At 32.0% G+C, this 25,441-nt stretch overlaps 5 protein-coding genes across 8 annotated transcripts; 1 reads left to right on the top strand and 4 right to left on the bottom strand.

Moving 5' to 3' along the window:
* Positions 1 to 892: 892 nt before the first annotated feature.
* Positions 893 to 21,540, top strand: LOC123262184 (transcription initiation factor TFIID subunit 1). Of its 3 annotated transcripts, none has more exons than XM_044724313.1 (6): positions 893 to 1,044; positions 1,164 to 5,387; positions 5,449 to 5,691; positions 5,770 to 6,850; positions 6,918 to 7,124; positions 21,364 to 21,540. In XM_044724313.1, the coding sequence occupies exons 2-6, from the start codon at positions 1,185 to 1,187 to the stop codon at positions 21,441 to 21,443; spliced, it is 5,814 nt and encodes a 1,937-aa protein (XP_044580248.1). In that variant the 5' UTR covers positions 893 to 1,044; positions 1,164 to 1,184; the 3' UTR covers positions 21,444 to 21,540. The 3 variants fall into 3 exon arrangements, with proteins under 3 accessions (XP_044580248.1, XP_044580249.1, XP_044580250.1); XM_044724314.1 differs by lacking the exon at positions 21,364 to 21,540 and adding an exon at positions 20,430 to 20,530; XM_044724315.1 differs by lacking the exon at positions 893 to 1,044 and having other exon boundaries at positions 1,660 to 1,747; positions 1,831 to 5,387.
* Positions 8,900 to 11,526, bottom strand: LOC123262196 (cytochrome P450 6k1-like). Its single transcript, XM_044724342.1, has 6 exons — positions 11,276 to 11,526; positions 10,265 to 10,797; positions 9,819 to 10,187; positions 9,552 to 9,736; positions 9,200 to 9,488; positions 8,900 to 9,118 (listed from the first exon to the last, which is right to left on the bottom strand). Exons 2-6 carry the CDS (start codon positions 10,782 to 10,784, stop codon positions 8,949 to 8,951), a joined length of 1,533 nt encoding a protein of 510 aa, XP_044580277.1. The 5' UTR covers positions 10,785 to 10,797; positions 11,276 to 11,526; the 3' UTR covers positions 8,900 to 8,948.
* LOC123262192 (cytochrome P450 6k1-like) lies at positions 11,554 to 13,451 on the bottom strand. The gene is made up of 5 exons (XM_044724340.1): positions 12,927 to 13,451; positions 12,487 to 12,855; positions 12,224 to 12,408; positions 11,871 to 12,159; positions 11,554 to 11,806 (listed from the first exon to the last, which is right to left on the bottom strand). The coding sequence occupies exons 1-5, from the start codon at positions 13,444 to 13,446 to the stop codon at positions 11,634 to 11,636; spliced, it is 1,536 nt and encodes a 511-aa protein (XP_044580275.1). The 5' UTR covers positions 13,447 to 13,451; the 3' UTR covers positions 11,554 to 11,633.
* On the bottom strand, positions 13,476 to 16,014 carry LOC123262195 (cytochrome P450 6k1-like). Its single transcript, XM_044724341.1, has 5 exons — positions 15,318 to 16,014; positions 14,882 to 15,253; positions 14,631 to 14,815; positions 14,285 to 14,573; positions 13,476 to 14,221 (listed from the first exon to the last, which is right to left on the bottom strand). Exons 1-5 carry the CDS (start codon positions 15,835 to 15,837, stop codon positions 14,055 to 14,057), a joined length of 1,533 nt encoding a protein of 510 aa, XP_044580276.1. The 5' UTR covers positions 15,838 to 16,014; the 3' UTR covers positions 13,476 to 14,054.
* Positions 16,813 to 22,907, bottom strand: LOC123262191 (homeobox protein 2-like). Of its 2 annotated transcripts, none has more exons than XM_044724338.1 (4): positions 22,799 to 22,907; positions 19,035 to 19,221; positions 17,401 to 18,951; positions 16,813 to 17,330 (listed from the first exon to the last, which is right to left on the bottom strand). In XM_044724338.1, exons 1-4 carry the CDS (start codon positions 22,890 to 22,892, stop codon positions 17,051 to 17,053), a joined length of 2,112 nt encoding a protein of 703 aa, XP_044580273.1. In that variant the 5' UTR covers positions 22,893 to 22,907; the 3' UTR covers positions 16,813 to 17,050. The 2 variants fall into 2 exon arrangements, with proteins under 2 accessions (XP_044580273.1, XP_044580274.1); XM_044724339.1 differs by lacking the exon at positions 22,799 to 22,907 and adding an exon at positions 19,875 to 20,042 and having other exon boundaries at positions 16,814 to 17,330.
* Positions 22,908 to 25,441: the final 2,534 nt, after the last annotated feature.

The raw sequence follows: 25,441 nt of genomic DNA, 5'->3' as shown, positions 1-25,441 counted from the left end.
ATGTACTTCACTAGCTGTACTTGAAGGTAAATTGATAGCGATTGTGAATTTTCAATTGACTACTTGGCATACTAGATATTTCTTATCTTTAACGATTCACAGTAACTCAGAAGATACCTTTGTGTGTGATATAAACTGATAAAGAATTTTTATTTTTATAAACTCTCAGCTCAGATAATACTCTGTTATCAATAACAAATAAAAAAAATTACAATTTTTTATATCAGTTATTTGCCCTTACAAATTGTAACAAATATTACTTCTTTTGAAACTATCAGTTTCATTTAAAATATTCAGTGTGTTTGCTTAATCAATTGATAGAATTTCGAATAATGCATAAAACATTCAATACAATTAAAATAGCAAAAATTTTTAATGATCTGCTTAAAAATTTATTTTAAATATTTTTTTTTTTTTTTTTTAATTAATCGATAGCATATGTTAAAAATTCTTTTTATTATTACATTATTTTTATTTTTAGAACTTTTATTGAAATGTGTATGTATTACTTATATCTAATATCATATTTATAGTAAATATTGATTTCACAAAATTACTATTTTAAAATAATCTATTAATTAAAATTAAACTTCAACTCATCTTCTCTTTAATTATTTACTTTTTTAACCAATCAATATATTGAAGTTTTTTTTTTAATTTTTTACCTCCAAAATATTTAGTAAGTACTATTGTAATTCAATTACGATTGATTGCGTTTTATTAAATTTTATAGAAATGTTATTATAATAATATTCAAATAATTTTTGAAATAATATTATAAAAATAATGAAAAAATTAATCTTACCGATTGCAAATAACTTATAAAGTAGAGAATAATAATATAACATATATAAAAGATAAACTAGTTTCCTGTAACATCTGATGCCCCCTTGCGCATCATAATATTGGTAAGTGTAAACGTCATTGATTACTTTAAAATGTTCATAAAATCATTGTTGTTTACAACAATAAAAATAAAATAAATAAATCAAAATTAAATTGTTTAATCAAATAATAATTAGTTGTTGTTTTTGTTGTTGACAGGTAAGCATTTTTTTAACTCTAAAATTATTTATAAAAGTATGAATTTTATTGTTATAATTTACAACATAACCTGTAAAAACTATCAAATGTCAATAAATTTATTCGAAAATTAATTTCAGAGTTGATAAATAAAAATAAAAATGGGTTCTTCGGACGACGATAATAATCATGATCAGGACCAGGGTATAAATATGACTGGATTTTTATTTGGTAATATTGACGAGAACGGTCAACTGGAGAATGATATACTCGACGACGACGCTAAGCAACATTTAGCTTCTCTAGGTCGGCTAGGATTGAGTTCTTTGCTCCAGGAAATGATATCAGCAGATGAAATTGAGGTAAATAATGATGAAATAGGGCAAGACCCGGTAGTAAATGGATTCGATTCAGCGGGTGGTTCATTATTGAGTGATGATGACACTGACTATGACGCTAAATCTCCAGCGGCTTTAGATTTTTCTGACATAAATGAACTAGCAGACGACTTAAATGAAACAGCTGATACAGAAGTAAAACTAAAAATTGAAAAAGAAAATGTTGATTACGACGCCGATGACGAGGGAGTCAATAAATTGGATAAAGAATTGATGCCGCCACCTCCTGCGCCGTCAGAGGAAAAGGAAAATCTTACGCCTGAGGAAGTGGAAGCTGTGCGACAAAGGAAACTCGAAACACCTTTAGCTTCAATGTTGCCATCAAAGTACGCGAATGTTGATGTTACTGAATTATTTCCCGACTTTAGGCCAAATAAAGTTTTGCGTTTCTCTCGTTTGTTTGGTCCAGGTAAGCCCAGCAGTTTACCACAAATCTGGCGGGGAGTCAGAAAGCGTCGTAAAAAGAAAAAGCACCAGGAAGTACGTGACTCTGATTCGGGTTCGGATCAGGAAGAACGAAGACCCAAATTCAGAGGATGGGTTATGAACTACGGACCTGAGCCTACACCAGAAATTTGTGCTTCTGATGATGAACTCAAGCTGCTAGCTCCGGTAGAAGATAAAGAGCAAACAGGTAAAGTTGGTGATACAGGTGAAAACGGTGATATGGGTCCGAAAGTTGCTGACTGGCGGTTTGGTCCAGCGCAAATTTGGTATGACATGCTTGAAGTTCCTGAAACCGGTGATGGATTTAATTATGGTTTCAAGTTGGCGGAAAAAAAAGACAATGAAAATAATAATAATAATAATAATAATAATAACAAAGATGAGTGTAGAAAAAGTGATGAAGAATTTGCAGATGATGCATTTTTAATGGTTTCTCAATTACATTGGGAAGATGACGTCGTCTGGAACGGCGATGAAATAAAAAATAAGGTAATGCATAAATTAAATAGTAAAAGTAACGCTGCTGGATGGGTGCCGTCCAGTTGTAATAGAACTGCTCAAGCTTTTAGTCAACCAGGTAAGGGTGGTCCAGTTCCAGCTTTACAAAATGCTCGGCTATCCTCATCACATATGTCAACTGCAATGCATATACAGCCTCAGAAAAATAAAATGATGGGTAAAGGCAATCAACAGCAACGTGAAGATAATTATGATGATACTTGGTACTCGTTGTTTCCGGTTGAAAATGAAGAATTGGTTTATGGAATGTGGGAGGATGAAGTCATTTGGGATGCTGAGAATATGAAAAAAATTCCAAAACCAAAAATATTAACCCTCGATCCTAATGATGAAAATATTGTATTGGGAATTCCTGATGACATTGATCCGGCTTTGCTTCACAAAGATCATGGTCCTCAGCCTAAAGTTAAAATTCCTCATCCTCATGTAAAGAAAAGTAAATTATTGTTGGGTAAAGCCGGTGTTATTAATGTTTTAGAGGAAGATGCACCACCTCCACCGCCAAAGTCACCAGACCGTGATCCATTTAATATATCAAATGATATATTTTACATGCCAAGATCCTCAGAGACAACTTTAAGGCTGAAAGTTGGCGGTGGAAATTTGATACAACACAGTACACCGGTCGTTGAGTTAAGAGCACCATTTATTCAAACTCATATGGGTCCAATGCGACTTAGAAGTTTCCACAGACCCGCATTGAGACGATACAGTCATGGTCAATTGGCTCATCCGGGTCCACATTCTGTTTCACCATTACTCAAGCATATAAAGAAAAAGGCCAAGCAACGTGAACAAGAAAGAATAGCTTCTGGTGGTGGTGATGTATTTTTCATGCGAACTCCGGAAGATCTTACGGGTAAAGACGGTGAGATAATACTTGTTGAGTTCTCAGAAGAACATCCACCGTTGATGAATCAAGTTGGTATGTGTTCCAAGATGAAGAATTATTACAAAAGAAAAGCTGGAAAAGATTCTGGACCACCTGAATATAAATACGGTGAAACTGCATACGCTCATACAAGTCCTTTCCTTGGTATACTAGTTCCAGGACAAAGTATCCAAGCTATTGAAAATAATATGTATCGTGCACCTATTTACGAGCACAAAGCATCAACTACGGATTTTTTGGTAATCCGTACGCGTCAGCAATATTCAATACGTGAAATTGATGCGGTGTTTGCTGCTGGACAAGAGTGTCCACTTTATGAAGTACCAGGGCCTAATTCAAAACGAGCGAATAACTTTGTACGTGATTTTCTTCAAGTATTTATCTATCGTTTGTTTTGGAAGTCACCTGATACTCCAAGAAGAATTAAAATGGATGATATTAAAAAGGCATTCCCGTCACACAGTGAGAGTAGTATAAGAAAACGTTTAAAATTATGTGCTGATTTTAAAAGAACTGGTATGGATTCCAATTGGTGGGTAATAAAACCAGATTTTAGATTGCCAACCGAGGAAGAAATACGTGCTATGGTTTCGCCAGAGCAGTGTTGTGCTTATTTTAGTATGATTGCTGCTGAGCAACGGTTAAAGGATGCCGGTTATGGTGAGAAATTTTTATTTACACCTCAGGATGACGATGACGAAGAAATGCAGCTAAAAATGGATGATGAAGTTAAAGTAGCTCCTTGGAATACAACTCGCGCTTACATCCAAGCTATGAAAGGCAAGTGTTTGCTTCAATTGGCAGGTCCAGCTGATCCTACTGGTTGTGGTGAGGGTTTTTCTTACGTAAGAGTCCCCAACAAACCGACTATCAGCAAAGAAGAACAGGAAGCTCAACCCAAAAGAACGGTCACTGGTACAGACGCTGATTTAAGACGTTTGTCATTGAATAACGCTAAAGCGTTACTTCGTAAATTTTGTGTACCTGAAGAAGAAATAAAAAAATTATCTCGGTGGGAAGTTATTGATGTTGTGAGAACACTGTCGACCGAAAAAGCCAAAGCCGGTGAAGAAGGTATGACTAAATTTTCACGTGGTAATAGATTTTCAATTGCCGAACATCAAGAAAGATATAAAGAAGAATGTCAGAGAATTTTTGATCTTCAAAATCGCGTACTCGCGTCTGCTGAAGTATTGAGTACTGATGAGGGCGAAAGTTCTGACGAAGATAGCTCTGATATCGAGGAGATGGGTAAAAATATTGAGAATATGTTGTCCAATAAAAAAACAAGCTCTCAATTGTCTTTAGAGCGTGAAGAGCAGCAGCGACATGAGTTGAGAAAAATGCTTATGAGTGATTCACAAGAGCAAGATGGTAAGAAAAATAAAGATAAGAAAAAAGATGATGAAGAGGATAGTCGTGATCAGAGTCAAGGGTTCAATTCTCAACCAGGTCGTATTTTAAAAATTCAACGAACTTTTCGTGATACAGACGGTAAAGAGTTTTTAAGAGAAGAGATAGTTCGTAAACCGGCGGTAATTGATACCTATATAAAAATAAGAAACTCCAAAGACGAAACGTTTATCAAACAGTTTGCTACGTTAGACGAAGCCCAGAAGGAAGAGATGAAAAGAGAAAAACGTCGAATTCAGGAACAGTTGAGGAGGCTCAAGAGAAATCAGGAGCGTGAAAAGTCTATTGGTGGCCCAGCAAGTCATTTTTCTTCTACGTCATTGGGTATTGATCGTAGCAATACAAATACTCCGACTACCACATCTGCCAGCAATGTTTATTCATTCAGCAATTTTCCTTCAACTACTCTTGCTTCTAAAAATTCGAAAAATGATCCATCACCATCAAAACGTAAAAAATCTAAACTTAAACCGGATTTAAAATTAAAGTGCGGTGCTTGTGGTAATGTCGGGCACATGAGAACCAATAAAGCTTGTCCGCTTTATCAAAATAGCATGGGAACTACTACGGCTCCAGTAAATGTAGCTATGACTGAAGAGCAGGAAGAAGAAATAGAGAAACAGCTAAATGATGATGATCAAAATCTTGTTAATGTCGATGGCACCATCGTTAAACTTTCATCCAAAGTTATTAAGGTAATTTACATTCAATTAATTTATCTATTTATAATTAATGTTTAATTTATTTTTTCGTTAGAGAGCGGAAGAGATGAAAAAACGGACGTTACTACTTAAATTACCAAAAGAAGCAGTTGGTGGTAGAAAGCGCCGTCGAGGTACTGGTGATGATCACTGTGATTACTTGAAGAGGCACCAGAAGACAACAAATAGAAGGCGCACTGATCCAGTTGTTGTTTTGTCAGGAATATTGGAAGGTATATTGAATGAAATGAGAGATCTGCCTGATGTTCAACCATTTTTGTTCCCTGTAAATGCAAAGGTGTGTATAATAATAATAATAATAATAATTTATAATTTATAATTTATAATGACAATAATTTTTCGACTGTTTTTTTAGGCTGTTCTTGATTATTATGACATTGTAAAAGAGCCGATGGACTTGCAAACAATAAGGGATAATTTACGACAAAAGAAATATCAGAATAGGGCTGAATTTTTGGTTGACGCTAATCGTATCGTTGAAAATTCAATTCTTTACAATGGAGAAAACAGCCCATTGACGTTAGCAGCAAAGCGAATGTTGGAAATGTCTGTTAAGCGAATAGCTGAAAAAGAAGATATACTTATGAGGCTTGAAAAAATAATTAATCCTCTTCTTGACGATGACGATCAAGTTGCTTTATCGTTTGTCCTTGAAAACGTAAATAGTAAACTTAAAAAAATGAATGAAGCTTGGCCGTTCCTCAAGCCTGTCAATAAAAAACTTGTTAAAGATTATTATACAGTTATAAAAACTCCAATGGATCTTGAGACAATAGGTAAAAAAATAGAAGCTAATAAATATCACAATCGAAATGAATTTTTACGTGATGTTGAGTTGATATTAGAAAACTGTGCACAATTTAATTCATTTGAGTCGCCGTTTACTCGACAAGCGGAAGCTCTTGTCCAAGCTTGCAAAGAAATGCTTGATGGTTATTCTGGTTATCTAACGGGATTAGAAAATAAAATAATGCTTGTCCAACAACGTGCCATCGAACAGGTTGATATTGATTCATCCTGGATGGGGGGACCTGATGATGATAATTATACCACTGTTGAGCATGACTTTAGAGAAAGTCGTACTAACTCACCAAAGCCGTACGATCCATTTAAAAAATCCGGTATTGATGACTTTGACTTTGTTGATGTTGAGGGTGACGTTGATCCCGGTGAAGGAACGTCTAGGGGTCCAAATACCAAAAAGAAAGACGTATTGGAAGAAGATCTTCAATTTTCCAGTGAAGATGATTTTGATGAAGTTCCATTTGTCTCTGAAGATCATCGTGAGCCTGGAGATTTGGAGTCAATAGAGCTTGGTGAAATGAGAGTAGGTCCAGAAGGCCCTGCTGATGATGACAGTCAGCAGGTTGCCGAAGCAATGGTTCAGTTGGGAAATGTCAGATATTACGTCGACGAACAGCAATATATTCAGCAAGGTATTTAAATTTTATATTTTTTATATTTTTTATATTTTCTTGTTATAATTTTTATTTATTTTTACAGATGAAAGTATGGATGTAGATCCTAATTATGATCCATCGGATTTTTTACTGGCGGGTTTACCACCACGAGCTGAAAAAGTTGAAGTTGACAAGATACAAGACGACTTGGCAGTATCTGAGAGTGAAGATGAAATAGAAACTGTAGACGAGCCGCTGAAACAAGAACAAGAAAATCAACAGCCAAATCCATCAGAAGATGATGTTGCAGGTGATCTCTGGTTCTAAATTAATTTGAAAATATTCAATATATATATATATATATATATATATATATATAGTTGTTAGTTTATAATTGATAATTTTTTATTACTTGAACATAGATAAAATAAGTAGGTAATTGTATAATTTGAGTGTTTAAATTATAAGTTATCATCAATATCATCGTCATACGATATAGTATCTTGATAAATATTTGTGCGAAAGCATTTCCACAGTCCAAAACGTGCCTCCCAATCGACAAAAAATAATTCCGGCTTATTCCAAAGCACATAGTGAATAGCAAATACATAATTATTTCTCAGTGGTGGATTTAAATGGGGAGCCCACTGTGCTCGTTCCATCATAACTTTGTTTACATAATTATGAAGGATTTTAGCATTATGAATCCGACAAATTAAACTCATTATTGCTATAACTGTTGCGTGAATATGATAACATACTTGACGATTTATCTGTAAACTAGTACTTTGTAAAGTTAAGTCTTGAATATTCATAACAAGACAAACTAAAGCTGCTGCTGTAAATCCCGATGGTATTTCAACAGCCAACAAACAAATGCTGCAGTACGCTGACTCTAAATTAACTTTTGTAGCAGCATGTTTAATTATACTTGTTACCAAATTATCATGAATCAATTCGCGATTTTTTTTTAAAAACTCAACATCCCTTTTGTCGGGATGTTTGTTTATGTTTATCAAATAATTTTTGTCCTGGTAAAAAATTTCTGGTGCTAAAAATTTTTTCTTATTATCATTACGATCTATTATGTCTTGAAAAATTCTGTTTCCAAATAAATTAATATCTTTATTTGACGATGAAATCATTTTCATAAGACAAAAAAATAAATTTTCTTTAATTGTATCTTTCAGTAAACTCAATTTGTAAATTTTCGTTGCACACTCGATGGTATCTTCTAATTGACATATTGTATTTTTAATATTTTCTTTGTTGTTTTGTTCAAAAATCCACATGCACATTTTTGTTATGACTATAAATAAATAATCATTGGACAAATTGTTAATAATATTGTAAAATAAAATATCAAGACTGCGTTTTAAAATATTTTTGTTATATGTGATTGGACTTGATGTATTTTCTATAATTAAATTATAATACTTATTCAATAATCTTTTTATAGTTATTGAAATGTTAATTGTATCTATCCAGATATATTGATTATAGAATAATTTATTAATTATATTGAAAATATCACGTAAAGTGTTATCATTTGTATTGTCAGATTCAATTATATCCAAAAAATAATTAAGTATGTAATAAGTGCCGACGTTTAATTTACAAAGGCCGTATATTAAATCATAACTCAAAAGTTCCCATTGCCAAAGTTCTTCTTCACTGATTAATTTTATTATGAAGCTAATAATTTCATGTACTCTTTCGGCAAAAAATATATTCAATAATTCATAATAATATATTTTTGATAATTCGTAATTTTTGTTGTATTTCAATTTGTATGGATTTTTTAATTTAATATACATATCTTGGTGACAAAAAAATATAATTTTTATTGAACAAGTCAACAAGTCATGAGGTTCAATATTTCTTAACGCCATTAAATGGTATGGCTTCATAATACCTTTCATTATTTTTAAAGTATATTTAATTACCGATTTTTGATTCATTGAAGTTTGAGCAGTTGAAAAACATAATACTTTTAATAATTCAATTTGATTTATCAAATCATTATTTTTGTTTATCAATGATACTCTTTGATTTATTTCACTAGACATTTTTTTTTTTTTTTTATTTTATTAAAAAAATAATTTATCAATAACAAATGAATAATCGTTATTAATTATAAATTTAATTTTTTAACATTAAGAAAAACACCTCCTTGAGCGCAAGTCACAATAGATTTAGTATTAAATTCCATGGGAATCAAAGTTTTTTTACAAGTCGAAAATTCATATTTGGGTAATAATTTTAAAAGTCCAATTTTTGTTTGTAGCAAACCAATCCGCATTCCTAAAGAAAAAAAAAAAAAAAAAAAAAAATATCATAATTATAATAAAAATTATAGAAAAATATTTTAATAATGATAATTACCAATGCAAACATGTGGTCCTTCTCCAAAGGGCAAATAAACACATGGTTTTCGTGTTTTTTTATTAGCTTCTGAAAATCTTTCGGGATCATATTTTTCTGGATTGGGAAAATACTCAGGATCCATATGCAATCCAGAAATAGAAATCATAACAGGTGTACCTTTTTCCAAAACAAGATTTGAGTTTGGAATTTTATAGTTTTCATTAGTAACACGATCTAGGACAGGAAGTGGAGGATATTTCCTCAAAGTTTCAGCAATAACCATATCCAAGTACGGCAAATTCATAGCCTGTAAATTAATATCATCATTAATAATAAAATAAAATAAAATAATTTAAATTATAAGCTATACCAAATCATAAGTAATTTTTCCGTCAGTCTGTTCGAGTCCTTTAATAATTTCAGCTCTTAATTTTTTTTGAATTTCGGGTTGAAGCGCCATTTCATAGAGTGTGAAGCTCATTGTAGAAGAAGAAGTTTCAAAACCTGCGCTCAAAAATACTATCGCCTGAGCCAATAAATTATCACCATCGAAATCTTGAGAACAAAAAAAAATTATTCAACAGTATAATAACAATTATTATTAAAGTGCAACTAGTATTAATAAAAATAAAATTACCAAATTGATCATTGAATAAATGAGCTTTATTACTTCTCAAGTATATAAGGGCATCAATTAAATCGCCTCTTTTACTTCCAGATCGTTCTCGCTCGTTGATAACTTCCCACAGGGAATTTCTCAAAAATTTAGCACTTTCTTTTGGAACAAATTTAAGTCCCAAAGGAGTCGCCAATTGGGGTGCAAAAAATAATGACATTGCTTCAAAATTACGATACAAAGTCGGGTGAAATATTCTCCGTCCGCTCTCCCGAAATTCTGCGTTCGGTTTGTTCAAACAGTTAGCTCGGATTCCAAACGCAGTTGTAGAGATCATGTCTGTGGTGAATCTCGCGCTCAATTCTTTAACTTCTATTATCGCTCCTTTATCTTATTTATTAAATAAAACTACTTAAAATATTTTTATCAAATCAGATTATTTATTTGGATATAATAAAATCAGTTACCTTTAAAATTGTGAGACTCCATAAGCGTCATAAGATCATCTCCAACATCAACCATAAGCTCAAACATTTTTTTGACCCTGCCGGAGCTGTAAATCGGTGTGAGATTATTTCTCACTATCTTCCATTGGGGATTTTTGATAAAAAATAAATTAGCATCTCCAATTCGATCGTGAGGACTTGCTTGGGCAAATCGATCGTTGAAATAATTAAAGTCCTTGACAAGAATGTTTTTAATGAGGTCTGGGTGACGAACCAGGAAGAAAGGTCTGTCAAAAACGTAAAAACCCATGTAAGGTAGGCCAGCGCTCCATTCATACATATCCTGAGCCCACTGACCACCTGATCGTTTGGTCATCAAGCAATCACCAAAATTTCCAACAAACGGAATCGGTGGAATTTCAGCGACTCCTCTTTTCTTCCAGTACTTGAACTTCCGCGTCATGTAGAGGTAAACAATTATTATAAATGTTGATAATAAGATGACACAATCCAGAATCCAATATTTTATCGCAAAAGCCATTTTTTATTTCTTTTAAAAATAATAATAATAATAAATAATGACAACCACCTGTAAAAAATATTTTTAAAAATTTCTTTGGCAAAATTATAGCGATAAGAGACAGATAAAAGAATTTTTATTTATTCATTTGCCGCATAAACGTGAAAAGGTCGTTATTAGATACACGAGTCGTATGTTATATTGCAACTGGAAGAGTGATATTATATAAAAGTGCATAAAGTTTCTACATAAGTTTTCACTTTTCACATTCTTCCACTCTCATTCGATGGATTTAAATAAATAAAAATGTCAATTTGATAACTGACTAAAACTTTTCATACATTTAATTTTATGTGAAAAAAAAAAAAAAAAAAATGATAATTAGTAAATTTTAGCGATAAATAAATAAATAATTAAATCAACCGAACCGGGACTTTAAGGTAAAGTTAATAAAGTTATGTTAGTTAGAGGAGAAGCTAGTTAGTTATATGACATGACAGTGATAATAGATACCTGTGTTAATATGTAAATGATCTCGAAAAGGTGAACAAACACTTAGCTTCCTTGTTTTGTTTTTAACGTCTGGCAAATGTTCCGGATCATGCTCGTTAGGCTCCAGAAAGTGGTCTGGATGGAAATGAAAACCAGTCAGGGGGATCGATACCGGTGTTTCAGTGTGCCTTTCTCCGCGATAAAGTCGGTATACTGTTATTTTCTATCGTTTTTTCGTTTGGCAACGACAATTTGGATAATAAACTAAAGGGATAATAGTAAATAGTAAACTTAATAATTGATATTTAATTGATATTTTATTTAAGATAAACATTTCATTATAAATAAACAAATATTGGAAAATATGCATTCGACATTTTAAGCAGTTTTAATTTCTTTGACATTCAAGAACAAACCTCCATCCGGAGCCACTACCAAAGATTTAGTACTGAATCGCATTGGAACCATAGTTTCTTTGCATGGAGTAAATTCATACTTGGGTAATAATTTTAAAAGCCCAAGTTTTGTTTGAAGTAATCCAATACGCATTCCTAAAAATTATAATAATCATTAATAATAATAATAACAATAATCAATTAAGAGTATCACAATTACCGATGCAAACATGTGGCCCTTCTCCAAATGGTAAATAAACACATTGTTTTCGAGCTTTTTTATTAGCGTCTGAAAATCTTTCAGGGTCATATTTTTCTGGATTTGGAAAATGTTCAGGGTCATAGTGCAAACCACTGACGGGAATAGTGATAGGAGTGCCTTTTTCTATAACAAGATTTGAATTTGGGACTTTGTAATTTTCATTGGCAACGCGATCCAGGACCGGCAGCGGAGGATATTTTCTTAAAGTTTCAGCAATTACCATATCCATGTACGGTACGTTCATAGCCTGTCAACAAAAAACAACATTTATAATCTCTGAAGAAAGTTATTTCAATATTATTACGTCGTACCAGGTCATAGGTTATTTTTCCACCTGTTTGCTCCAAACCTCTATTGATTTCAGCTCGTAATTTTTTTTGAATTTCTGGCTGAAGCGCAACTTCGTAGAGTGTGAAGCTCATAGCCGATGAGGATGTTTCAAAACCAGCGTTGAAAAATACTACCGCTTGGGCCAGAAGATTATCACCATCAAAATCTTTGAAAAAAATATCAAAACTCATCGTTAAATGTGTTAAATATTCCTACAATATAAATTTTATTATCAAGGAATTACCAAAATCTCCGTCAAATATTTTCGTCTTGTTATTGCGCAATTCTATTAACAAATCAATGAGGTCACCTCTTTTAATTCCCGTCTTTTCTCGTTCATTGATAACGTTCCAAAGTGTGGAGCGTAAGAATTTGGATACGTCCCGCGGTAAAATTTCTAGACCAAGTGGTCCAACTATTTGCGGGGCGAAAAATATCGACATGAATTCAAAATTCCTGTACATTGTTTGTGCAAATATTTTTTTTCCGTATTCTCTAAATTCTGCCTTCGGATGGCTCAAACAATTAGCTCGTATTCCAAAGGCCGTAGTAGCAATTAAGTCGGTTGTGAATCTCGCAGCCATATCTTTGATTTCTAGAACTTCTCCATCTCCTAATTACCGAAAAAAAAAAAAAAAAATTCTCTATAAAAACTTTTTTTTATCAATTAATTAATTTTACTACCTTTTGTGTTATAAGTCTTCATCAGCGATAAAAGATCATCTCCAACGTCAACCATCAGCTCAAACATTTTTTTGACTCTTCCTGAGGTGTAAATCGGTGTAAGCTTAGCCCTCACAGTTTTCCACATTGGATTTTTAATTAAAAATAAATTAGCATCTCCAATTCGATCGTGAGGACTTGCTTGGGCAAATCGATCGTTGAAATAATTAAAGTCCTTGACAAGAATGTTTTTAATGAGGTCTGGGTCACGAACCAGGAAGAAAGGTCTGTCAAAAACGTAATATCCCATGTAAGGTAATCCAGCACTCCATTCATACATATCTTGGATCCACTGTCCTCCTGATCGCTTCATCATCAAGCACGGTCCAAAGTTTCCAATAAACGGAGTCGGTGGTATCTCAGCGACTCCTCTCTTTTTCCAGTACTTGAACTTCCGAGTCATGTATAAATACCCAACGAATATTAGAGAAGCTAACAGAAATACACTGTCCAAAATCCAATATCTTGTTATCAAACCCATTTTATTTGTTTGTTTTATTATTTCCACTGTTTCACTTTTTAGGATCTTCGTTAATTAAATCCAGGAAGAGCTGAAAATATTATTTTAAGTATCAACCAGTGCTCTTCCGTGACTGAATGGACTACCGGTTGTTAATCCTCTATATATTTCTTTTTTTTTTTTTTTTGCTGAGTTTATTGATGTACGTATCATGTCGTGACAATTTTAATTATTATGCGTTTAGCCTTTCAACCGTAATATTCTTTCCATATTTCGTGATATAATCAGTTTTTGGACTGATAATAAAAAATAGAACCGACTCACCGTGATACTTACAATGTCATGCCAATTTAGTGAATTATCAATTATATTAACAAAAAATAATTAGCCATTCGTTTATGCAATTCACCTTTCGGTTTTTTATTTTTTTCCCATCAACAATTTTTCCATATTTTTTATTAAATTAATGTTACACTTGATTGTAGATTATTTAAATATATTAATTCTTTTATTAACAACTTTTTCTCGAAGAATTTAAACTTACAAATTTAATTCAACGTTACTAATAATTATAGTGTTTTTTAATTGGAATACTATTTGGTTATATAATTTATTACGTAATTTAAAAATTAAGCGATTTCTTTGACATTAAGAAAAACACCGCCGTCAGCAGTTGTTATTGTAGCTTTAGGACTTAATCGCAGGGGGATCATAGTTTCTTTTGAGGGTGAGAACTCGTACTTGGGCAATAATTTAATAAGTCCTAATTTTGTTTGAAGTAATCCAATACGCAGACCTGGGGGAAAAAAAAAAAAATATTGATTAAAATTTTCCTTTTTAATTTTATGATAATAATTACCTATACAAATATGCGGACCATCACCAAAAGGTATATAAACTCCCTGTTTCCTGGATTTTTTATTTACTTCTGAGAACCGTTCTGGATCGTACTTGTTGGGATCCGGAAAGTACTCAGGATTATAATGCAAGCCAGTCATGGAGATAAAAACAGGTGTACCTTTCTCTACAACCAAATCAGAGTTTGGTAGCTTGTAATTTTGTTTAGTAAGCCGGTCTAAAAAGGGCAGAGGTGGGTATTTACGGAGCGTCTCTGCTACAACCATGTCCAGGTACGGTAAGTTCATGGCCTACGGAAAAAATAATTACTATCTTACATAAACTTTTAAATAATAAAATAATTATACCAGGTCGTAAGTGACTTTTCCGTCAGACTGCTCGAGCCCGTCTAATATTTCCTGTCTCAATCTTGTTTGGATTTCCGGTTGAATTGCTATTTCATACAATGTAAAGCTCAGAGCTGATGATGAAGTTTCAAAACCCCCTGTGTAAAATACCACCGCTTGCGCTACCAAATTATCACCATCAAAATCTAAAGAGTTAATAAATTTTTTTAATAACAATTTAATATTGCTATAAAGAATTATTAATTATTTACCAAAAATATCTCGAGTGGAACTTTCAGCGTTAGCTTTTCTCAATTCTACAAGCAAGTCAATCAAATCACCACGCTTGTAATTAGAACGTTCTCGTTCGAGTATCACACCCCACAATGTATCCCTCAAAAATTTCGAGGCATTGCTCGGAATGAATCTTAATCCCAAAGGTTTGGCGAGTTGTGGCGCAAAAAAAAGTGAAGTTAGTTCGAAATTACGGTAAAGCGAAGTAGAAAATACTCGACGACCAGCCTCACGGAATGCTGCATTAGGATCGTTCAGACAATTTGCTCTCACTCCAAAAGCAGTCGTTGCAATCATATCTGTTGTAAATTTAGCGCTTAAATCTTTAACTTCGACATTCTGTCCTTGACCTAAAAATAAAATAAACCTCGTAACTCAACTTACAATTATTATTAACTATTTTTGGATTCTGACCTTCCAATTTAAGTGACTTCATATGTGTCATGAGATCTTCACCAACGTCAACCATCAGCTCAAACATCCTCTTCAATTTACCCGAGGTATAAAGTGGCGTGAGCTTAGTTCTCACGACTTTCCACGCTGGATTTTTTATTAAGAATAAATTAGCATCTCCAATTCGATCGTGAGGACTCGCGGAGACAAAGCGATCGGGAAAGGTGTTAAAATCTCTCACAAGAATGTTTTTAACTAGCTCGGGGTCGCGGATCAACAGACAAGGCTTGTCGAAAATATAAAAACCCATGTAAGGTAAGCCAGAACTCCATTCATATATATCTCTGAGCCACTGTCCTGATGACTTTTTTGTCATCAAACAATCACCGAAATTTCCAACAAATGGAGTGGGCGTTATCTCTGTGACTCCGCGTTTCTTCCAGTACTTGAATTTACGGGTCATGTAAAAATATGACAGGGCTATTAATCCAGATATTAATACTAAAAAGTCAAGGACCCAGTATCTTGTAATAACTGCCATTTTTCTTTTTAAAACAATCAAACTACACTTTTTTTTTTTTTTTTTTTTTTTTTTTTTAATCACAGATCACTTAGACAAATAATTGTAGGTATTGTTTCTTCTTCCTTTTGATTACTATCGTCTGTCTTTAAGCAGCTTCTAACGTCATCAAATCACTGATAGTCTACGCAAATGTAAGTCTGCATTTATACAATTTGCTTATACTGGTTGAATAACAACGACTTTTTTTTTTTTTTTTTTTTTTTGTTGTTGGCAAATTTTAAACTACCATCATAAGTAATGTAAATCATGTGTTATTATAAAAAATATAAAGTAAAAAATAATTACATGCATAAATACTTGTCATGACATGCATTAAGTCATTTTAATTATTATTAATGATTCAATATGTTAACTACTGGTAACAAAGTTTTATTTTTCTAATGAAATAATTAACAAAATAGCTTTATTTTTTATTTTTATTTTTAATTAAAATATATATATATATATATAATATATACATTCATCAGTACGGGACGATAAGTAATAAATAAAATTGTATAAAAAGTAAACCAATACAATTCTTTAATAACTATATTCCGTGTGTTGATTTTAAAAAAATATTCAAAAATAATAATAAAGATAAATATATACGGAGAAAATAATATTATTTAATTTTTCGCAAATAAAACTTCAATTAAATACTACTTATTGGATAATTTAGTTTGAATATTTAAATTTATACAATAAATAATAATTGTTTATTTCAAAAGTCAATTATGTCCATAAATTTAAGTAAATACTTATCTCAATCAATAGAATAAGAGTATTTAATGACGTAATCGTTTAAAAAACAAGAGTATTAAATTTTTCTAATCTAAAATACTGACAATACAAAAGTAGAAACAATTAAAAAAATAGCACTAGTAAAAAAAAAGACAATTTGATAATCTAATTATTGAAAAAAAAAAAAAAAAAAAAAAAAAAAAAAACAATTATTTTGATCGTCATAAAAAAAATATTTTTGTTTTTTAACGGCCAAAAACAGGATCTAGTGGAACAGAGTACTGGCCTGATAAAAACAAACTTTTCTTAATTTAAATTGCAAATATTTCTTCAACGTTTCATTATTTTCTCGTTAAAACATTTAAGAAATCATTGCAATCAATTAGCATAATATCTAATTTAATTAATAATAATGAATAGTAAACCGACAGATATAATTAAATAAAATTTAGTTTCTCGCTATCTTTGAAGATTCCTTATTTCTCGCGACATTTTCCAAATCAAGACCGTCGTACTCTAGACCTCCAGTGTTGTCGTAATAAGCGTAATCATAGTCATTTTTCTTGGTAGACTTTGGCCTTGGAGTCGTCGCGTCGATAAATCCTGCGGTGCTTGAGAACGGTTTAGCAGTACCGCTGGCATAGGTTGCGGCTTTTTGCGTCGTTGAGTATTGCTGTTGTGTTCTATGGAAATTGTTTGGATTGTAAGTTGTAGGAGCGGCTGTTCGTCTAAATAAATAAATAAAAAATTATTGCAGAAATAATAAAATAATAAAATACAATAAATTTATAAATTTACCTTGGAGCAACAGTTGTAGTCTTTGGAGTCTCAGCAAGAAGATTTATGCTAGCCGGGCTAAATCCAATAGCTGATTGTGATCTAGCGAAATCGTAATTGGCAGTACTGCTTTCAGAATACTTTCTCGAATTAGAGTTGTCATAATTATTGTACTGGGTTACTTTTTTGGGTGCTTTTGTCGAGTCGTAGTACTGAGTAGCTTTGCTATGTTGAGTGCTCGCATCATAGTACTGGTTGTTGTCATTAGACTGTTGATTACTGTAATTATCGCTTCGATTTCCATCATTGTTAGATTTTTTCGCTGTTCCTGGAGAGTAAGTAGTAGGCGGCGCGTAATTATTGTTATTATTGTAATTGGGGTAGAATTTAGTAGTTTGAGTGCTTGAGCGAACTTGACCATTTTTACCATTAAATTGATTGTTGTTATTGTTATTATTATTATTATTATTATTGTTTGATTTATAAGCGTCGAAGAAATTAGGAGAAACAGTAGTAGGAGGTGCTGGAGATGTACCAGTTGATCTCTGAACATTATTGTAATTTCTTGCGAGGTGGTTTGTGTAATCCTGAGTTTGTTGTTGGTAAGTACTGGGCGTGCCAGTAGTGCTAGGTGATCTTGAATTTCCGTTGTATTGTGTGTACTGATTGTTGTAATTATTCTGGTTGAAAGTAGTGGGTCTTACAGTGCTGGGAGAGTATTGGATATTTTGACTGTAAGTCACTGGTTTTACAGTAGTTGGATTTTGCCCATAGTTTTTCTGATTATTGTTGTTGTTATTAAATGGAGCAGGTCTAATGGTGCTGCTGGGTGGTTGATAGGTCTGCTGAGGAGTTGACGGTGGACGTAATGTCGTTGAGGGAGCATTGTACTTGTGATGATTGTTTCTTCTGTTGTAATCCTGTTGTGCTGGACGAGCAGTTGTTTGAGGTTCTTGGGTGCTAGGTGATTCAAACTTTGTTCTACGGTTAGCGTAGTATTCAGTATTGTCGTTGTTTTTCTGGTAATTATCGTAGCTATGGGTTGAAGTAATTGGAGCAGCGGTAGTTGTGGGGTTGTAGCTTGCAAAGTTCTGGTGTTTGCGAGCTATTTTACGGACTCCTGGTTTCTTTTTTGGTTCAATCAACGGCTCGTCGCGGTAGGTCTTATCATTTTCATAGTCGTCTTCTTTGCCATTTCTGTTGTTGTAGAAATTGCTGCTGCTACTCCCACGAAGAATGTCGAGATTTTTGTTATTGTTGTTATTATTTATTTGTGAATTGGAGGCTGAAGACTGTGAAGACTGGCTTTTGAAAGTATTCTGAGCAACGCGGTTGAGATTATTAGCAGCAGAACGTACGGGATCGTTTGTTTCACTGCGCTGGAGATGATCTTGGGGCTCGGCATCAGTGCGACTCGAGTCGTATTGAAGGGACTCGAGACCAGACCCCAGGCGGTAAAGGTCAAAATTATCACTCGCGTAGTATAATGTTGCTGCTTCACAATCTACGTCGTACCAATCGGCGCAAGTTTGACTTTCCTGATCAAATGCCGTGTCATTGGGACATAAAAATCTGAAAATAATTTTATTTAAAATTATTCTTTTATTTCCCCTAACTTGAATTTATTTAATTAAAAAGAAAAAAAAAAAAATTACTTGTAATCCTGGATGAGTCCAGCTACTGAAACACAGACGTGAAATAATTGACAGTCAGTCTCAGGATCGGCGTAGTAACTACCCACGATCTTGTTGCGACAAGAAAATGAAGTTTCCGGCATAAATTGTTGCGAGTACCTCGGTGCGGGTCGATGTAAACCCACCACGCAACTCCACAAGATCCCAGCTGTATAATAATGTAAACAATGCAATTACACAATTAAGAACGTCATTATTAACTTACTTCTCACAGGCTTTTCATTTCATTTTATATATCAATAACGATAATATTTAATAATACGGGTTGTATTACTACTTTTAACTGCCTAATAATAAAAACCAGACTAAATAATTACTTTCCATTGTTAATACCCTAATTAAACCAAAACGTTTTATATTTATGATTTTAATGAATTATTGGTCCCGGCCAATTTAATTCAACTTAATTTTTATGAGAAAGCTTCAGCTACATTTACTTTAAAAGTTTTATTTTTAACAAATAAATTACACAAATTATTAAAGCTATATATATATATTTTTTTTTTTATTTTATCTTTATAGCTTTTTCCGGCGGACATGAGTTTATGTACCTTTCTACAAAAGATTTTCCGTGCAATTAATAATATTCACGCGATCGTGACTTACGCATCCATTAATTAAATATAAAACTCATTCATTTTTTAAATATTTTTATTTTAACACATTTACACTCACAAACAAAACCACTGACGTTAGAAAAAAATTATTTCAAAAATCTATTTTTAAAATAATTTTTTTTTTTTTTTTTTTGAAAATAAAATCCTTAAAATAATAAAATAAAAGATAATTAATTAAACAAACCAATGACTACGAGGAAAAAGTTCTTGAAAGACATCTCAATAATAATAATAGAAAACTCGATGATAGAAAAAAAAAAAGAAAAAAAAAAAAAAAGTATTATCACTTGTTAAAAACAATTATTATACTATTTAGTGTGTACCGGTACGATTGACTCGTTTGAACGAGCAGAGCAGAACCGTTTGAAATCGCCTCGAAGATGCGACTGCGAGAGTACCAGTGAATGTCTAGCCCAAGAGGAGAGTTCACGAGCCACCTGAGGATGGGTATAATCTTTAGAGTAGGGGTTGAGAGGATTCAAGACCCAGGAGAATGTATACATTTTATTTTGTGAGAGAGATATATATTCCCTACTTCGTAACTTTTTTCAACTTTTTTCATTACGTCACTTGACAGATCCCTGAAAGTGCTGTGTATTAAATTTATACGACAACTTCTACGATCATCATCATCATCATCATCATAATCATCATAATGCTCACAATCACAATTTTCATACACTATTTGTACTATCTAACGGTAGGAAATTGTTAGAATAACTCTAAAACATTTTTACAGCACGCCAACAAGGGAAGTTAACAAGATAAAAATCCACCGACAATAATGTTATAAAACCACCAGGACTTTCCATTCAATTCGGTATTTTAAGACATTACGTTGTTACTGCTACTTTTTTCGTATCAAAAAATCTTTTATGATTAGGATACTCCTAAGAAAAACAATCTAAAGAATTTAAAGTAACTCAAACAAATTTTTTTCCACCTAACTTTTGCAAAACTTTCTTCTTAATATAACTTGCTTTTATTGAAGAGTCGGAAGAAACTTTCATAGATACTTTTATACCCAGTTTATGTATGTCATATACCATAATTATTTAATTATTATTTACTTCTCTTATATAACAATTTAAATCTGTGATAATAGTATTTTGCTATATGCATCAATTAACTCAAACCAACCGAAGAAATCGCCAATTAATTAACAATTACGTCAATGATAAATCAGCTGTTCTCATCGACAATTAAAGAGCTTTATAAAGAAAGAAAATATTTTATTTTCTGTCAGATAAGTAAACACATGCTGTGGCAATAATTATGAAGGAAAAAAAAAATTATATTTTCTTTAAAGCTCAATTCAAAAGTTTAATTATATCTCCAGGCGATTTAATAAATATTGAAGAAAAAGAAGAAGTACTGTTGAGGTCAGTGGTAATAAAATTCCTTTTATGTATTGTATTGTAAGACGACAATTAATGTGTCAATCATTGTAAGAAAGTTTACTTAACTAAATCACAGTAAATTTTTTCCCACATTTTTATTTCGATTATTAACATGCGCATGTTGAATAAATAATAAAATTTGATTTATGACCCACAGTTTGAAAAAAACAATCACCGATAGCATTTAAATAATTGTTAACACATCAACAAAAAATATAGTCATTATATGTTTTTTTTTTTTTTTTTTTTTTTTTTTTTTCTTTTTCTTTTAAGGTTCCCAGGCTAATAGACAATCGATTTTGATCAGATCAATTAGTCTTAGTCTTGTATGTGCCTCTGAGCGCGATGATTAAATAAATGGCAATGGAAAACTAATGCAGGTGCGTTTAATTAACAACATTGAAGTATGTAACAAGAGATTTAAACGATCATAAATATGTGTGAGTCAACTACCGATCTTCTCAGCCTTGGAGGGCGAAAGTTGTTTTGTATCGGACGAAACTTGTAAAAGTACTGCACACATAGCTTCCCTATCTTAAAATCATTATTATATATCTAAATCTGATCCTGTCTATTTATTTACAATGACACTTTTATGGTATTTATTATCATTAGTAGAGTACATATGTCAATACACAGTCTCTATTACTCTTCAAACAATTACACGTGTATATTATTAATATAATAAACTTATGCATCAGTGAAAGTTGATTTCAAGAGTATGATTAACTTATTTTACATCGTCTTCAATATTACATCACGTATATATTTTTAAAATTCATACCAATAAATTATATTTTCTCATATAATTAATATAAATAATTATTATGTTATTTTAAAATATATATATATATATATATATATATATATATATATATGTATAAACAAACTTGCAATTACCAATTTTTTAGATAATAATAGTAGATGAATCATGAACTCGTGACATTTAAAATTTTAATTACCGTACAGTGTATGTTAAATAAATCTAAAAAAACTACATACTTACAATAAAAAAAATAACACCAAGTATACAATTTGTGAATGAATTTAAATTAAAGATTAAGAAAAGTTTAAAAAAAAGAAGAAAAGTGAGTTGGCATTATACAGATCGGCAGATCCTTTGATTAGGTGGTGGGTTTTTTCTCCACGACTCGGTGTCGAGGAATTCCACGTTTTAAAGGTCAGACATCGGCTCATAGGGTCGGATCCTCAACTCGGATATGTACGATCGAAAAGGTCTGATGGCACTGGAGCCAGCCTCTTCACTTATATCCATTGACAACCGGGTTGTGCTGGTGGTATGCCGATCTTTTTTATATTATTTTATTTTATACATGTATAGATCTATCTATACATATAATACCACGGGAAGATCGGAGAAAGTAAAGAAAAGGTCATAGATCGGCACGAATCATTTTTTTGGTATGTCCTCTATCACCCAAGGGCTTTGACAGAGAAAATACTCTCACTATCATGAGCTCGATTAACTCGAAACTTTCTTTGTATTGACAATATCCACACATCTCTTTTTATTTTATATTTATTTTTCATTATTATTATAATACAATTACAGACCATTATACTGTGGTAATTGTTGTTAAACCAGGTATATTTATTTTTAACAATATTAACATATGAATACATAAAAAGTCTGAATTGATACTTTCTATACCAAGCGAACAATGGAATGAATTCACACCGAACAAACCTAAATCTCGTGTGTAGCCTTGATCTCGCCTAACCCAAAACAGGTTGGAAAATAAATAATAAATTGAAAAAAAAAAAAAAAAACAAATTGACATTAATTTCAGGTGTCAGAGTGAATTGAAATTTAAAATTATTAGCAGCTCTCCAGGGGATACCTTTGTATGTTATTTATTATAACAAGTTGGATCTGTATAAAACGCACATCCGCGTTTTATAAGTAAACTCGAGCTGATTGCGTCACCGGATGTCAGAAGCTGGTTCAGTTATACATATTATGGATGGAGTTTATACAATGAATCTTCTGCAAGTAATAAAGACTAATTAATTAGAAGTGGAAAGGGGTGCGAAGGTATTTTATCTTCCGACAAGTGATCGCAGATAAATAAAAATACGATTAAAGGCCTTGAAAATAATAAAGCTTTCTGAAAGAGGAACCAAACCTGTTATTTAATAATGGAGTGAGTTTAAATTAAACCGAGGATTGTTTAGCATGGAACTAAATTGTGTTGGCCAGTGAAAGTGCCAAGTATCCATAGCCACTTCCCACCTCGATGTCTTTGTTTATTCCTTTCCTGTGTACACCGTATTCTCACTTATTGTTTTCCCGACAAGTGGGTGTCCATTTTATTAAGATAAATACCTCTGTAACATCAAAACTATTCATTATTATTAATATTAGTCATTTTAATAAAATAATAAATTACTATTTTAAGAATAACAAAATATGAAAATGATAAAGATGACATAATTTCCTTCCGATACGATGCAAGTACGATTATGATGTAGACATAGTGTATCTTTTATTCTATGATATGATGATAAATGTATTCTTCCATCTTCCCGACACTTGATTTTTTATCATTTTTTATTTGACTTACTCTGTAATTGAAGAAAACCACTGTGTGATTACTGAAGGATTTATTCATCTGCATGTTGAGCTGATGGAATTCCTGAGTGGTGAGGATCAGAAGAAATCTTCGTCTTATTTACTATAAATACTAGATTTAGAGACATCTCCAGTCGTGCAATCAACTCGGTGTCGTATACTAAACTCTAACCGGGAACATTAGGGCATCAATATTCTTTGTAAATTCCTCTTACTCTTGTTACACAGACAACACACTGTTACTCTTGCTCAGTTAACTCTTTAGTCTTTGATAAGAGTCTGTGCAAGCAGTATACATCACCAGGGAAGACAAGAAGACGCTCCTCAGAGACGAAAAGGCCTCGGCATCGATGCCACGTGAGAAAGTGAAAGCAAATCCTAAGATCCTAACCCGTGTACCCTGTCTATATGGATATTCTCTTTAAGCTAACACGATCATACATTATTATTATACAGCAATAGATGTTTTTATAAACATCCTCTTCAGCTTCTTCATCCACTCGCTCCTTAAATGATCTTCACTCCAATTAATCCTTTTTTTTTTTTATTTATTTACCTAATGGTTTTTTCAATTAATCATATAATTTTTTATTTAATACACGAACAAGTTTCGAAAAAATTAACATAAAATTTATGTAAAAAATTCTACTCACTTTTATGCTGTTTCATCATAAGTAACTTGTTTGTATAAAAATTTATTTTAGTCAGTAAAATAAATTTTTATGTATTCAAACATCATACCTGGCATTTAACCCATAATTTTATTATTATTAAAATGGAATTTTTCGACAGGCTAAAATCACCAGTCATTTTTTTCTTTTATAATGTACTTTCTTCTTCTTCTTAGAGAGTAACAATAAATCGGTATTGAAAATTGCACCTTTCATAGCTCTGTAGATTATTTTAAAAATAAATGGATAATTTAAGATTCGTAAATTGTATTAAAGAATTCAATTTATATAGTCGTTACCCTTTAATCATTATTATATACGATCTATGGAACACTACGCTGGCTATAAAATGTAACAAGACTCGAGGCTCGAAGCCTGATACAGTACACGGGTACACCAGAGAAGAGTATGCACGTGGCAAATCAGCAAGCACACGTGCCGTAATAAATATCGAGAACTCGGGCATCCAATGTAAGTATGTACCGATTTATAATCGCAGATTGCACCATCTCTAGAAGCAGCTTCTTCTCCTTTTCTTCGTTTTATTTTTTATTAAACTTGGTACTCTATCCTCTATCTCACTCTGATCTGATGTATCCTCTCTTTATGAAACTTTACTACGGGGATATGTTATGCCTTAAGCATTACTTTCACTCTCGTCGTCGTCGTCGTCGTCGTTTCTTACAGATAAAAAGAACCATCTTCACCCAGATCCTACAAAGTTAACTATTTTTATATAATAAATAAATATACTTATAAGACTATCTTTAATCAGAGTAATCGATTCATACTTTTAAGAATTAAACAATAAAATAAGAGTTATTACTTTACCTTAATAAATTATAAATTTTTAAAAAGAAGAATATAAATTCATCAATAAAATTGATTTATTTCTGAAATAAAAAATAAAATAAATGTAAATATAAAAAAAAAAAATAATAGGTGAATTGTAATATAGAGAAAGAGGAAGCTGAAAAAAGTGTTAATAGAAATATATACGCAATAATATTACTCGTGGGATATTTTTGTCAAGAATATAAAACAGATTTGAAATTTTTAGTAGAATAGTACAGAAAACAAGTGCGTG

This window comes from Cotesia glomerata, linkage group LG3, assembly GCF_020080835.1.
Source record: "Cotesia glomerata isolate CgM1 linkage group LG3, MPM_Cglom_v2.3, whole genome shotgun sequence".
Taxonomy (NCBI): domain Eukaryota; kingdom Metazoa; phylum Arthropoda; class Insecta; order Hymenoptera; family Braconidae; genus Cotesia; species Cotesia glomerata.
The sequence above is the reverse complement of the archived record's forward strand: the minus strand, read 5'-3'. Positions and strand labels throughout refer to the sequence as shown.

Excerpts from the sequence above, each read along its gene's own strand:
- LOC123262184 (XM_044724313.1), top strand. The coding sequence starts at position 1,185 with ATGGGTTCTTCGGACGACGATAATAATCATGATCAGGACCAGGGTATA. Across the intron at positions 5,388-5,448 it reads TTTCATCCAAAGTTATTAAG|AGAGCGGAAGAGATGAAAAA; the intron begins GTAATTTACATT and ends TTTTTTCGTTAG. Across the intron at positions 6,851-6,917 it reads ACAGCAATATATTCAGCAAG|ATGAAAGTATGGATGTAGAT; the intron begins GTATTTAAATTT and ends TTATTTTTACAG.
- LOC123262196 (XM_044724342.1), bottom strand. The coding sequence starts at position 10,784 with ATGGCTTTTGCGATAAAATATTGGATTCTGGATTGTGTCATCTTATTA. Across the intron at positions 10,188-10,264 it reads GGAGTCTCACAATTTTAAAG|ATAAAGGAGCGATAATAGAA; the intron begins GTAACTGATTTT and ends TTAATAAATAAG. Across the intron at positions 9,489-9,551 it reads GAAAAATTACTTATGATTTG|GCTATGAATTTGCCGTACTT; the intron begins GTATAGCTTATA and ends ATTAATTTACAG.
- LOC123262192 (XM_044724340.1), bottom strand. The coding sequence starts at position 13,446 with ATGGGTTTGATAACAAGATATTGGATTTTGGACAGTGTATTTCTGTTA. Across the intron at positions 12,856-12,926 it reads GAAGACTTATAACACAAAAG|GAGATGGAGAAGTTCTAGAA; the intron begins GTAGTAAAATTA and ends TTCGGTAATTAG. Across the intron at positions 12,160-12,223 it reads GAAAAATAACCTATGACCTG|GCTATGAACGTACCGTACAT; the intron begins GTACGACGTAAT and ends TTTTGTTGACAG.
- LOC123262195 (XM_044724341.1), bottom strand. The coding sequence starts at position 15,837 with ATGGCAGTTATTACAAGATACTGGGTCCTTGACTTTTTAGTATTAATA. Across the intron at positions 15,254-15,317 it reads GAAGTCACTTAAATTGGAAG|GTCAAGGACAGAATGTCGAA; the intron begins GTCAGAATCCAA and ends TTTTATTTTTAG. Across the intron at positions 14,816-14,881 it reads TTCCACTCGAGATATTTTTG|ATTTTGATGGTGATAATTTG; the intron begins GTAAATAATTAA and ends TTAACTCTTTAG.
- LOC123262191 (XM_044724338.1), bottom strand. The coding sequence starts at position 22,892 with ATGTCAATTTGTTTTTTTTTTTTTTTTTCAATTTATTATTTATTTTCC. Across the intron at positions 19,222-22,798 it reads AGGCTACACACGAGATTTAG|CTGGGATCTTGTGGAGTTGC; the intron begins GTTTGTTCGGTG and ends ATTATTATACAG. Across the intron at positions 18,952-19,034 it reads GGACTCATCCAGGATTACAA|ATTTTTATGTCCCAATGACA; the intron begins GTAATTTTTTTT and ends AATTATTTTCAG.